The sequence below is a fragment of the Crocuta crocuta genome, unplaced genomic scaffold, assembly GCF_008692635.1.
Source record: "Crocuta crocuta isolate KB4526 unplaced genomic scaffold, BGI_CrCroc_1.0 scaffold457, whole genome shotgun sequence".
NCBI classification, from domain to species: Eukaryota; Metazoa; Chordata; class Mammalia; order Carnivora; family Hyaenidae; genus Crocuta; species Crocuta crocuta.
The window spans coordinates 2557660-2572430 of NW_027531318.1; the positions used below are offsets into that span (position 1 = coordinate 2557660).

Here is a 14771-nt window from a genome sequence, read left to right on the forward strand (position 1 = left end):
TAAAACTTTGCAGATACCTGAGTGTTGCCCACAAGGAGACTTGCTGGCTAAGGCGGTTGATAGATGGGATAATGGAGCCTTTAATAGCTATATTGCTAAATCCTTTCCATCCCGAGTTGGTAGTGACTCAAAGTAGTTTAGTCCTTCAGATGGAAAATTGATCCTCTGCTATGTGAATACCCTCTTCTTCCCCAAGCTTTCTTCCTAGCTGTCTGTCTCGAAACAACAACAAAAAAAAGATCTGTCCTTTTTTCCACTTTTCTGTCTGGGACTTTTAATGGCTCCTCTTCCCTTTTTAGGGTTTTGTCTGCTTTAATTAGAGAGCCAATATACAGTACAGATTGCCTTCCCTGTACATCATAGGGAGTTTGAGAAAATGATCCATATCTTTTTGTTTTTCATCTTTCCTTTTCTTCTGTCATTTCCTTATAGTAAGGCTCCATGCCTTGACTCGAAAAATGCCTTCTTGGCTAATAGCTTTGCAGTTCAAATTGGGTGGAAATCACCTCCCTTGGAAACCAACCTGGAGAAAACAATTCCTACAAGCAAACAGGAACCCTTCACTCATGGCAAAAGTGTCTGCACTGCTGCAAAGTAGACCCCTTTCTTCTAGCTCCAGGGACCCATCCCCCAGCCGAAGGCTCCTTGACCCATGGGCCATGCTACTGCCAGAGACCTCAGGTACCAGAAATCAATGAAGCTGCCTTTGGTCATCATTAGCACATGACACCAGAGGGCTGGCTTGTCTTTAAAACTACAATTTTCAGTGTACCTGCTGTTTAGGGAGGGGGAGAAATAGATCCAGACATTGGTTGAGAAAGATGAGAGAGAGAGAAATGGTGTGTGAAAACCAAACATGTATTTATGAAAACTTTATGAGGGAAACTGGTTTGCTCTGCACATTTTTCAAGCATTACTCACATCATTAGTAGCAATTAGGCTTTTCAACATTCAGAACCCACAAGAGTTCGATCAATAGTTGTAAAAGTCTCTTGTGTGAGGGGGTAGAGGTGGAGGGCTCTAAAGGCAGGGTCTATAGATAAAAGCTAACTTTTGATTGAAAGCTGTAAATGAGTCTACTGTAGAAAATAATTACCAAGATTAGCAGTTGCCACTTTTTTTAAGTTTATTTGAGGAAGAGAGAGAATCCCAAGCAGGCTCTGTGCTGTTAGTGCAGAGCCCAACTCGAGGCTCAATCCATGAACTTTGAGATCATGACCTGGGCCAAAACCGAGTTGGATGCTTAACTGACTGAGCCACCCAGGTGCCCTAGGAGTTGCCACTTTTAAACAGAGTGAACAGTTTACACTGTTTACATGATTCAATAGCATAAAAGTCTTCCTACCCTCTACCAACTCTTTAAACTACCATTTTATCAGAATGTGGAATTTATATTAGGGTTACAGCAAGTTTGAATTGCTAACATAGGAATTCCAAATCTCAGGTGGATGTGTGTCCTTTTAGTTATTGTTGCAATCATCATCTTCATCATCACTTTTCCTTTGATGTAGTTGAACTTCTTATATCTTATTTTTGTTTTCCATTCGTGACCTTGAACATATGTGAAAATTTGAAAATTTTATAATTCATTTTTGAGTAGAAAACTCCCTCAAAAGTATCATTTGTAAGAATAGTAGATATATGTGTGTATATGTGAAGACATACAGGTGCACACACACATTGCTTACACACTACTTTATTTATATGAAGAAAAATTAGAGTATTTAAAAATTATTTTCTACAAATGCTAATAAAACAGTAATTAATTTTACTTCATAAGTGACATATGCCCTCATGTATTAAGCTCTAAAAGTCTTAACAATATTGCCTAACTGTAACTGGTACTGAAACTTTGTATGCTATATATTTATTTTTGTTCTTTCTTTAGTCTATTAACAGTTTTGGTTTTATATTTTTATTTTGGAAAAATAAGAATGATTTTATTAACTTAGAAAAATGCTTAGTTAATGAAAGTTAGTGAAAACACTATGTAGATGATATTTTTAATAATTTCTTTCACACTAGTAAGTGATAGCCAAATTGTGTAGCTTTCCCAAACTTTATATGTTTTTTATTGTATAAATACTGTCTCTCTATAATCATGATAAAGACCAAAACTTTGCAGCTCATTTACAAAAGCAACATGCATAGTTTTCACTTGTGGTTTTAAACATAAGCAATGAAGAAATTTACATATCATGGCCCTCCGATGTACTGTGTAATAGATAACCATGTATTTATTTCTATTTACAACCTCTACATCATTACGGCCCTGGCAGCCTTGGCTATTTTTTTACTTAAAAGGTCATTGCTTGTCACAAATTTCATCATAAACAAGGCCGGGTCATTTGTGATTTGTACTCTTAAAACAGAGCTATTTCTTTATTGTCTGGCAGATATCCAGAATTCATATTTTTTTAATTTTGTTAATATTTATTTATTTTTGAGCGAGAGAGAGGCAGAAAGAGACAGAGAGAGAGGGAGACACAGAATCCAAAGCAGGCTCCAGGCTCTGAGTTGTCAGCACAGAGCCCAATGTGGGGCTCGAACCCACCAACCATGAGATCATGACCTGAGCCAAAGTTGGACACTTAACAGACTGAGCCATCCAGGCGCCCCTTCATCTCCAGAATTATTACAATTATAATTTACCTGTGTGTCTCCCTGTATACATGTTACTTTGTTGTTGTAGCTCACAATGCTGTTTTATTTGAAAACATGCACTTTTCTCTGGGGTTACAAATTACCTTTCTTCATTTCTTTATTTTTATTATTTTGGACTCCAGATATACTATTCTATTCCTGCCATAGAGGTGGAAACTACCGTATTTTAAAGTTGGGATTGTCGATTATAATACTGCTCCCACAATTTACATTTTTATGAAATCATCATTGAAATCATTAATCAAGTTATTTTTTTATTTGGGCCAAGTGTAAAACTTGCCGGGATAAACTTACGTCCTTGCTCTTGACTAGTCATGTATACAATCTTCCTTGAAATCTGTGGCTCAGTAACATTTCATCTTAAAAATAAGGGTGATTCTTCTTAAGAACTTACCTTTCTGCATGCTTTGAAAAGAGAAATGGAATAAAAGTCATCATAGTGGGCAGACTAGTATGGAATATGTCAGTTTGCTGATTCCAAACTCATTCACTCATGTTAAGTTTTCAGATCCTGTGTGATGATAATTTTATTACTGGAGTTCATCAAGATCCAGCTGGGTCCTTGCCATGGATAAGGTTTGAGGTGCACAGTGTCAGAAAATTGAGTTGAGGAAACAAAAGCCTTTCAACTTTTTTTTCCTTTTTTTCTGTTGGAATCAAATTTTCAGGCCTCTGGGAGAAACAACTTAAAAATACACCTGAAATTTCTACAAGACCTTGCATTTTCTTCTCACATCTCCACAAGCAGTGTGTCACAGAACAGCATGAGCTTAAGAAGCCTGTTACTAAATCCTGCCGCAGAATGCCAGATCTTTCAAGACTGCTTGACACATGTATATAGCTCACACTGAATGAAAAGGAAAGGGAAATGTGGTTGTTTTTGAGGGTGGAAAGGCGATTGTGTAGTATTTTCTTGCTTTGCTTTCCCTCTGTCCAGTGGCTTGTCTCAAGCTTCCCAAGCCTCACCATGAACAATAGAACTGCTCAGTTTTCTTTCTGGCCAGCCTCATCAAGTGTAATGGAAGAAAATGTCTGTCTTCTTTAATGTAGTTGATGAACAATTGGTTGATGCTTTGTTTACATAAGCAGAACTCACTCGGCAAAGTGTTTTCCTTGCTCAAGGCACCACTGATGTGTTATTTGAACGGTGTTGTGGAGCGGGTCTCAGAACACACATTTGTTCCAGTGAGTGTGGTTATAAACATCCACTAGTAGAGACTGGGGTATTGTAAAGCCTAATCTCTTGCACATTATTTTTGTATCGGGATATTTTTAATATGCTCACTGACTATGCCCATATGCTTTGAAATTTTTGTCCCATATATTGCCTTATTATTGCTTACCAACAAATAAGATAATGCTGGCCAGGCAGAAAGAGAACAATAGATAATGCTTCCTTTCTGTTCACACAAAAGCCAACCACAGGAGCCACTCCTTAAGTAATAAGCCCACATGCTATCTTACAACTCTCCAAATGAATGCAAAGACTGTTATTTTAGGAAATTATTATCAAGTCAAAGTCTGCCATTGGTCTCTAAGAGAAAATCGATAGCTGGTTTTTAAGAGGCATTCTTTGCTCAGAAGACATCTATTGCACAATGTTGCATAACACAGAAGGGAGCAGAGGTTAGCAAGTGCCAAAAAGGATTACTTAGTGAATGTCACTGATGCTACAGTACACCATTGTTGGGTGTTTTGTAGAGTTAGAGGCATCGTTGTCTATTTTGAGCAGACCAACTTTCATTTTAAAAGGGCAGATCTAGAAGGTAAGCTAAAAATTGTCAGTGAGAAGCTGAAGCATCCACAGGGGCTTGACCTGCACGCCACAGTATACACAGCCAATATCTGATTTTGCTGAGAGCCAGCAATCAGTAGATGACCTGCTGACCAAAGTATTTGGCTAGAAGGAGTAGAAGTTTCTCTATAGGATATAATTAACCTAGGTAAAAAATGCCATTTCCTAATAAGTAAGGAAAAATGTATTCTCTCGTAACCAGTTCAAGTAGTTGTTAGCTTTCGGGGCTATTCTTTTGATGAGTGTTTCCATTTCCATTTGGCTGCTATCCGTGGGTTGGAGGAGACCTGCACATGGCTAACAGTGCCTCGTTTCAACTAATCTGCATTCAGAATTTGACCATCACTCTTCAGGAAAGAGAAATGAACTCTATTGTAGCCCTACTACTAGCCTAAAATACGTAACCGCTGAGAAAATTCCCCAGCACAGCCAAATTTCAAGTGTGCACCCATGGACTTTCCCACTTTTTTGAATTATTATAGCAAATTTCTATTTACTTATTTATTTTGGGTATTGGCCTCTTCTGGTCTTCTGAGGATTCTCGCTCCCCTGTGCTTACTGGATACACAGGGGATGCAAGCTGGTACCTAATGTTGGTATTTACCAAACCTTATCAGGAAGACTGGAAAAGTTGACCTCTCAGAGCACCTAGGTGGCTCAGCTGGTTAAGTACCTGACTTCAGCTCAGGTCATGATCTCCCTGTGAGTTTGAGCCCCCACATTGGGCTCACTGCTCTCGGCATAGAGGCTGCTTCTGATCCTCTGTCTCCTTCTCTCTCTGCCCCTCCCCTGCTCTCTGTCTCTCTCTCTCTCAAAAATAAACATTTTTAAAAAGAGAGAAAGAAAAGTTAACCTCTCAATTTCAGACCATTCTAAGGCCAAAATCAAAATTTAAGATGCTTGACTATTGGGGGCTCATAAGAGCAAATAAACCACCTCTCTTCTCACCCTTGGGAAAACTGCAGGTGGCTTTTTAAAAACTCACCGCATGTATAACCAGTTTCTAGGTCAATCCTTAAGAATCGAGTGCTACTCTCAACAATAGCCAAAACATGGAAAGAGCCTAAGTGTCCATCAACAGACGAATGGATGAAGAAGATGTGGTTTATCTATACCATGGAATACTACATGGCAATGAGAAAGAATGGAATCTGGCCATGTGTAGCCACGTGGATGGACCTTGAGGGTGTTATGCTGAGCGAAATAAGTCAGGCAGAGAAGGACAGATACCATATGTTTGCACGTATAGGAGGATTAGGAGGAACTTAACGGAGGACCATGGGGGAGAAGAAGGGGGGAAATGGTTGGGGAGGGGGAGAGAGGCAAACCATGAGAGACTCTTGAATGCTGACAAAAACTGAGGACTGATGGGTGTGGGGGGGGGAGGGGGATTGGTCATGGAGAAGGGCACTTGTGGGGATGAGCACTGGGTGTTATATGGAAACCAACTTGACAATAAACTATTTGTAAAAAATAAAATAAAATAACAAAAAAAAAAAAGAAGGAGAAGAAGAAGAAATCCGAATGAAGCCCACCGGCCACGCGGCAGCCAGAATGGCCCCCTCGCTAACTGTCGCCTTCTCGCCCCTCAGCCCAACTCCAGAGCGGCGGCGCAGAGCGGCAGGCACGCGGGNGCGCCAGAGGCAGGAAGAGCGCGAGGGCTTCCAGCAGGCCCAGCGCCAGTACAGCTCCCTGCCCCGGTGAGTCCCGCCCTCCGCTCCGAAAGCCCCTTCTCCACGCGCTCTTCCTGTGGGGGCCCGCCTGCAGGGGGTGCTGCTCAGCCTGCACGGCCGCCTGACCCCTGGCAGGAGGCCCCAGAGAAAAGGGTGGCAGGAGATGCCGGCCTGGTCCCCCCGCCCCTTCCCCGGTGCCTGCGGGCCGGAAGGGCTCTCTCTTCATCTGAAAACTGGAAAGCTGTTATTTTGCGTGGCTGCTGGGGTGACTGGCGTGTCTGATGCTGTGCAAACCTAGAGCTCCGTGGAAGGGTTGGGGGGAGGTGCCCTCCGGTGCAGGTGGGATCTCTCTTGCTCTCTCACCATCCTTGCCCTTGTTCAGTGCCGATCCTCAGAGTCCCAGGGATGCCAGCCTCCTGAGCCGACAAGCCGGGGTGGGGGTGGGAGGGTGTTATCCGCAGGGCTGCCCACGTGCAAGTACCGCAGCCCCGGGGGTTCTCTGCCAAAGGCCTGGAGAGCGCTCGGGTGACCAAGCCCTAATACACTGAAATGATAGCCATTTTCCCATCTGCGTATTATCTCTGTGCACAGGAAAGAATAAAAGTACCTATTTAAAAATACTCATCTTCCCAGACTTCCTGCGATTCACTTCTATAATAACAATTCTTACAGGCATTTGTTCTATCTCAAAATCAGGTGACACAAACATTTTGGTGGAAAAAATCCACTTTCCATGTTTGTATTAAGTAGATTATTTGAATTTGAGCAGAGCAGTGTGGAGGTGGGAAATGCTTCTCTGTGTAAACTTGACTGACCTATACAAAAGTGGTCTTGACTTGCTTGTAATTTGTAATAAGGATGAGTCCCTTTAAATGTTAAATAATTATTGTAATAACCATGAGGGACTTTCATGCACATCCTCATTCCGTTGTCTGGCTACATCGACATAAATCAGACAAGGCAATGAGGATGTGAACGAAAATCTACCAGGATGAGTAGTGTCCTTCTCCTAATTGTAGTTTACTAGTATTGTCATATTGTTCATTCAGTTGTTCTTTTTTCATCTGTAAAGTTGTATCTCCTTCGGAAACTAAATTATTTTTTTCTTTTAAATAGGAGAATTGCTTTTTTTCTTTTACATAGGAGAATATCTATTTACTTAGCCCACTCTGGGTAAGAGTCACTGAAGTTTGGGGCACCTGGGTGCCTCGGTTGGTTAAGACTTCAGCCTAGATTATGATCTGGTGGTCCATGAGTTGCAGCCCCACGTTGGGCTCTGTGCTGCCAGCTCAGAACCTGGATCCTGCTTCAGATTCTGTCTCCCTCTCTGTCTCTCTCTGTCCCTCCCCCACTTGCACTCTGTCTCTCTCTCTCTCTCTCTCTCTCTCTCTCAAAAATAAACATTTTTTTAAAATTAAAAAATAAAAAATAAATAAAAGAGTCACTGAAGTTTAGGTCTGGACACGACCTTGGACATCATGTTGTCTTACAAAGAAGCAGCTCAGAGAAATTAAGTAATCAGACCCAAACCTGCCTGTTTCCTAAACCCTGATTTCATAAGTCTCATTGTTACTGAGAACTTTGGTTCCCAAGCCTGGAATGTCAATGGGTGTAGGTGCAAAGCTCCTCCCTGTGCTCTACTTCCCTTAGCATTTGGAAGAAGGCCACCGTATGAACTAGCCCAATGCGCCAAATGTGAAACATCTTTCCAGTATCATACATAAAGGTTCTTCTGTATAAAATCCCTCTACCCTGCCTGTTTGGCTTGCTTTCCATCAGGAGAATGAGTGTGTTCAGGTCGATGAATTGACGTACCTGATGGTCAGTAGCACATCATGGCCCGCGTGAATGGCATTGCCTATGCAGGGGCTGGGATGTTCTTTTATTGGCAAATTGTTTGACTTCATAAACGTTAGTTGTTTTTGAGAGTATAAGAAGTGGAGGAGAAATATCAGAAAGCATATGTAACAGGCAGAGTGAATTGGGAAGTGCACAAGGCTGAGGAAAGGAAGTGGGAGAGATGGTGGGCACGAGCCCAGAAGGGCACACGGCCTGGTGGGAGAGGACCCCCCAGGGTCCCAGTCCTGGGGAAGAGGGCAAAGAGAGATCACTGGCTTTCTCCTGGTCTCGTTCCCAGGTAGCCCCATAGTCCAAACTGATGCTCTGCTGTCTTTTCCGCCTCCTCATCTAGGCTGCCCTTCCTTGCTCCCCTCTCCCTTCTGAAGCACCTGGCAGAAGGATCTAACTCCTGGAGGGGAGGGTTGCCACTGCTGCCATCGGGGTGTTTCCCTAAATAATAAAAACTCCCTCTGGGTTCAGTGTAGCCCCCTTGTTACTAGGCATTTTATTCTGTGTTGATATGAGAAAAGCAGAAATCCCACGATGAAAATGTGGTAGTTTCGGGCAAGAGTGCTGGGTGCTCTACAGCCTGTTCTCTGCCTTTAGAGAACAGTTTCTCGATGGGACTATATATTGTGGGAAGATTTAGGAATGTGGAGACGCACCCAGCTTGGGCATCCCTTGACAAAAGCTGTGCGTGGAGATCCAGAGGAAAGGAACGAAACCAACTAGGAACTGAGAGGAAGATCGCAAGAACCTACATGGGCTTCAGTCAAAACCAGATTTCGGACATGTGATATTCTTCAAGGACGCTTGACCTCTGCTTTTCAGATGTTGGCAGTTAGCGGAGTTTTGTCTAAACAAGTTGGTATGGCATTCAATGCCAAAAAGATTTCACACACAACAGAAGTTCTCTTGCAAAGTGGAGCGTAAAATAAAACAAATGGTCAAGACTTTGTACCAGTAGCACTAGAGGAAGGGGTCTGAATTAAAGGGACATATACAAGCCAGGGTGGTGTGTAAATTCTCACTGTAAGTAACCCGTCTATAGCCAGAATTCAAATTACATCTTGAAATGTTGGTAAGGAATCCTAGCCAAGTCATATCACTAGTTTGGGAGGAAAGGAGATCTGAGTGGACCCACACTTAATTCTCAGTAAGGCTAGGCTTCCTTTTCAAATTTTTTTAAATTCCTAAATGACTTATTTTATTTTCTTTTTCACTTTCTTTTCTCTAATCTTTTTAAAATTTCTAGATTACTTTCTTGGTGTTCAAAAGGCAACTCTAGAACTGAGTAGAAGTGTGTTCAGTTCCAAAGACCCATTAGTCAGCCATGTACTGTATGATATCCTTTTCTAAGCATTTTACATGTGTTATTTCATTTATATCCTATGAGGTTAGGTATCTTACCTATTTCACAGATGAGACAACTTGGGCCCAAACAGCCTCACCCTCCTGGGGTCACACAGCCAGCAAATGGAAGACAGAGTTGGAATCTGTATCTACCTGATCCTAAGTATCATGTAGAAAACTTTCATATTCTGCAGTTTTCTCGAGTTTCTCTATGATCTGCTCATTTCTTGTCTTCTCCTTAATTGAGAGCTTATTGATACCACACTTAACCAAGGAATCATGTGTATATTTGTGTATGTGTGCCTGTATCTATGTGCATGGTCTTTCCCCATATATCTTACTTCAAATCTCAGGGAAGTCTGCTTACTTCCCTCTAGATGGCTTAATTTGAAGAAAATTTTAGCTACAAGAAATTCTTTCTCTCACATCATCATAACTTCTGTCCCTAACAAACCTTTAGTGACTTCTCGATGTGTTTAAATAAAAAAAGATTCTATCTTCCCAAAATGATTCAAAATTCAGCTTACTGTGCACAAGCGCCATAGAGTGAAGCTTTGGGCTTTGTAGAGCTGGGGGTTGGGAGATGGAGAGGGTTAGTGGATCTCAGTAGGCCAAGGATGAAAAAGAGGTGAAATTTCTGTGGCCTACTTCTGGTTATCTTCAAATTGATAACTAACCCATGAAGGAATTCCACTTTTGTTGCTGTAACATCAGTAACAAGTTCGTTGTTTTAATTAAAGTTTCATGATTAATGTCAAATCCCTGGTTTCGTGCTGGCATATTCCATCATTCATGTCCCTGGGCAGATTAATTTATGACTTTTTAAGCGAAGATAATCAGTGCTTTAGGCAAATAAACTATTCCATCAAATCTAAGGATTCTTGCCTGGGATGATTGTATGAATGGTCTGATTCCCATTAAAAGAGAAGCAGATAAAGATACGCGGGACTGCCCAATTAATCATAGTCATATCCAGAGATGATGCTGGACATTAGTTCATTTTCCTTATTGAAAATACGCCCAACTACATTTTAGGCCATGTGGAAAATGGGGAGATTTCATCCCAAACCATGCTGATAGCACTTCTGAATGTTCAAAAATGCAAATGTTTCATTCCTATGAGAGCCCCAGTGTCTGCATAGATTGTATTTTCCCTTCACGGGAGTCTCTCTGAACATCCTGTCATGTTGTGTGTGTTGATATGAAAGGCTGAGCAATACATACTGTCGCCAAATGATTTTCTTATTGATAAATGGAGCAATATATTTTGTTTTATTACTCAATTCTCTCTCCCTCTCTTCCATTTTTAAGGCAAAAAATTAGGACATGTCTTCCTTTCTGGCACAAAATTGTTTTACTTTATCATAGCCAATCTTATTGTAAATTCATAAAAGCATCTAGAGACTTGATAGTAAGTTAAAGATGTTTCAAAACAATAATGTTTCCTGAAAATGATGTGCAACTTTATTGCAGAAGTGATAAGATGTAGAAATTTCTATATGGCTCTGATTTATTTCCCTATCCTGGAGCGACAGAAAGGGAGTTAAGTAGGTTGCCCCAGACTTTGGGGAGGGTACAGTGTGTAGGAAAATAGTGCTTGCTTTACAGACTTTCCAGGTTCTACAGTCTTGATGAGCATGGATGCTGAAGAGTGTTGGTTGCTGACATATACATCTTGAAAGCCGGCGCTTTAAGGGACTGCCTGTTGCATTTTTAATCATATAGGAGTCTAGACTTAAATCTTTCATAACTGAACTCATATCGTAATCCATTACATGTACTTCCTATTAGCTAGCGTCTCAGGCATTATGGTGGCAGCTGTGTAAAATATTTGTTTTGCTTGTTTAGGATTGAATTGTAGCATTCTAAAACGAGCAATTCCTACTGGGGTAGGAGCTGCCAGATCTCTAATACCCCCGTACAATGTCTTGCCAATGTGTCTAAATTGCAAGCAGTACTGTCACCCTAAGCAGAATCAATAGTGCCTACCAGACACAGAAGGAAGACCCTTATTTTTGGATAGCCTCTGAAGCCCTCGGCTCTCTCTCCTGTTTAGCCATCGTTTGCTGAGGATGGTCCTGTGTTAATCCTCCAGGCCACATCACTGTGGGTGAACATACAGTACTATTGGTTGAGAGGTTCAAATGCATATTCCTCTCCCCACCCCCCACCACCTTCCTTTCTTTTCTCTTTCCCCCCTTCTCCCAACCCTCACACTAATCTTTGGGATTTGCTTTTCTAGGCAAAGCAGGAAAAATGCCAGCTCTGTGTCCCAGGATTCCTGGGAGCAGAACTACGCCCCTGGGGAAGGCTTCCAGAGCGCCAAGGAGAATCCCAGATACTCCAGCTACCAGGGCTCCAGGAATGGCTATCTGGGTGGGCACGGCTTCAACGCCAGGGTGATGCTGGAGACCCAGGAGCTCCTTCGCCAGGAACAGAGACGGAAAGAGCAACAGATGAAGAAGCAGCCTCCTCCTCCTCCTGAGGGGCTCAACAACTATGACTCGTACAAGAAAGTCCAGGACCCCACTTATACCCCTCCCAAGGGGCCCTTCCGGCAGGACGTGCCCCCTTCCCCTTCTCAGGTCGCTAGGCTGAACAGACTCCAGACTCCTGAGAAGGGGAAACCCTTCTATTCCTGAACAGGAGAAGAGTGGAGGCTTCATGTCATGCAATAAAGGACATTTTCTTATGAAGACTTGTATTTTGGGAGTTTTTTTAAAACCTTGATGGTACTATGGAATTTTTCTGTTTGTTGGTATCAGTGCCTTTAAGCAGTATGGGCGAAGAAATGGAAGGCCTTAATGTCTTTGCCACTATGTCTCAAGTGTCTATTTCATGGAAGGATTTCCCGCCATCTGACAATCATCTGTTTGAGGCATTCACATGCTCTGCATCTCTCTGGAGTACCAGAAATGTTGACCTCACCCATGAGATGTCCATGGCTTTTGTGTTAGCCCCCTACAATTTGTGACAAATTACCTTGAAGTTGAGGGTGATATTGATCCCTCTTTCTCCCTTTTCGGTTTTCTTTGATGTGAGGTGACATCCCAATCTCTGGTGGATCAAAGTGGGTGACATACACCAGAAATTGGGGCTTTACGGTACTTCACAGCACAGTCATTTATAGTATTTTGTAATCTACGTGGTTTTCCCTGTTCTCTCTCAGCTCCTTGCAACAGGAAAGTTCTTTCATCCTAGTAAAGAAGCTAAGCCATATCCAATACTGTCTGGTTATCATGGGGGTCCTTTTGCAACTGCCTTATAACATTACCAATAAAGCGATCATTCTAGTCTGTGTTTATAAATACACTTGTTTGATCATGTTCCTGACACATGTGTTGAGTCAGCTCAGCTCTGTGTGGGGGATGAGGGACAGGGAGTGACTTCTGGTAGGGGAAGGATGAAGCCTCCCCACCGGCCCTGTGTGTATCGTGACGTGGAGGTGGGAGCTAGGAAAAGAATTCTCCCAGGATGAGCCTCTGGCCCACAACATCCCAGTAATTATTTTAATTAGTTTTCATTTGACAAGTTGGCAGGAAGGGCATAGAGTGGGACAAAGATAAATCAGATGGGCGTTTTGGGGTTCTAAAAACTCATCTGCTCACTACAGTTTTTAGAGTCAGTTGGAAATGACATTTGTCTAGTGCACTCAGATGCTGTATCTCTGCTTGGTATTGCCATCCATGCTACTAAATGATTCTGCCACAAAATGAAGACAGATAAGGGAAAAGCTGTTATATCACCAAACAGTGGTACAAAAGATTGCTCTCGTGTCAATATCATAATGTATGTGTGGGTCACAAGGACCTCACTTGCTCCCGTGTTTTCAGCTGTCCGTCTGAACCTCATGTATTGTGAACCATGGCTGGGTTGCTAAAGTGCCTGCAAATCCTGATGTGAAGAAAACTTGAGATGAAAGCTCAGCATACCATGTATTAACAAAAAAAAAAAAAAAAAAGAAGAAAAAAAGAAAACAAACAAAAAAAGACATGTACTGATATGCCTATTTTTTTTTTTACTGGCACATTGTATTTTTGTGTCCACTTGTTTTTAGAAAATATGTGAAGTGTCCACACGTACCTGTGTCTCTTTTGCATTTCTGTGTAACGGTTCTACGTGTTCATAGTGTGTGGCAATGTTTAAATGGTGTTACCAATGTAAGCACGGTGACCTTGGATGACAGTGGCTCTTTCTTACAGCCTTCCCTGAGCTGTGAGAAACAGCGTTCCCTGTATATATGAGACTTCTAATAAAAGGCATATTTCTTCCTGTTCTTTGTGGTGTCTCTAGTGTTCCTGTGGAAACTTCTAGCTGGGTTTTGTGGTGGTTTTTTTAAGTATATTAGCAGATGTGATTTTTTTTTCATATTTAGAAAAAGTTGAAAGTTTCCTATATCTGTGTGTGCAGACATGGAAGTACATGATTGACTACTTGGGCTTGAACACCTGAGGAGGGACAGGAAGGAGAAAAGGACCTTCTTAATGAGTTTACTGGAAGGCCCAGGCTGCCAAAAGAAGCCTGGGGAATTCGGAATTGAAAGAGCCAATACTCCAGAGCTAAATAAAAGAAAAAAGTATACAAAAACCTACATAATATTCCCATCATTTTCCTTTGCTCCCTCTGGATCATTTCAGCAAGTCAAATGTTTTGACTAGCCTTGCCCACTGTGAGCCCAGAGAAAAGTCCAGATTCTTTTCCACTTTCAACACCAACCAATTCTTATTTCCCAGATTACACAATAAGGCTTTGCTATCCCTTTTAGATTCGTTAGTATGTATGTGGTGCTTCAAAGGCATAAGGGGCACTAGATCTATCCTAGGTGTGTCTTGTCACAAATATCCATGTGCCGCCTCCCCCCTCAAAGGGCAAGCTTTGCACAGACCTGTTGCAAATTCCCTCCGTGTGGAATGCCTGCATCAGCTGGTTGTCATAGCAGCCTTCAGCCTGTCACTAAATCCAATTCTGTCACCTCAGGATTAGTTATGAGAGGTGTGTAGCAAGCCAAGAAAATAGCATGTCTTTGGTTCTTAAATGCATGCAAGGTGTGGGGAAGTAGAAAAGAGAAGATGGACAGATATGTTCGTTTTCTCACTGACCAGGGGGCCCATTGCAAATGCCAAAACTCACAGGTTGTTTATCTCCATGGACAGGAGAAGGGGAGCGGGAGAGGTAATATCAAATGTTGGGGGACCCCAATCACAAAAGGATTTGTAGATTAAAACTGACAATTTGAACTACACCAAGGGGAGAGGTAGGACTAGATATGAGTCAGCACAGAAGTGGAATATACTCTACAAAGCAATCCTGTCCAAATGGCTGCCCTCTAGCTCTAGACCACTTCCCAAGGTCTTGGCGGGATCATGGGGTGGGCATACCCACAGCAAGAGCCAGGCCTCGGGTGGTCAGCACAGGCACTGGGCTCTGTGGCCTCGGGTGNAGATGAG

The 14771-nt window shown here is 42.2% G+C and overlaps 1 protein-coding gene across 1 annotated transcript in view; it reads left to right on the top strand.

Annotated features, from left to right (window-relative positions):
• Window positions 1-13601, top strand: part of PARD3 (par-3 family cell polarity regulator) — a 548282-nt gene extending 534681 nt beyond the window's left edge. The window contains 3 exon segments of the mRNA XM_077771780.1: window positions 6052-6089; window positions 6091-6159; window positions 11567-13601. Of these exon segments, the coding sequence (XP_077627906.1) occupies window positions 6052-6089; window positions 6091-6159; window positions 11567-11966 (507 nt within the window). The 3' untranslated portion in view covers window positions 11967-13601.
• The last annotated feature ends 1170 nt before the right edge of the window (window positions 13602-14771 follow it).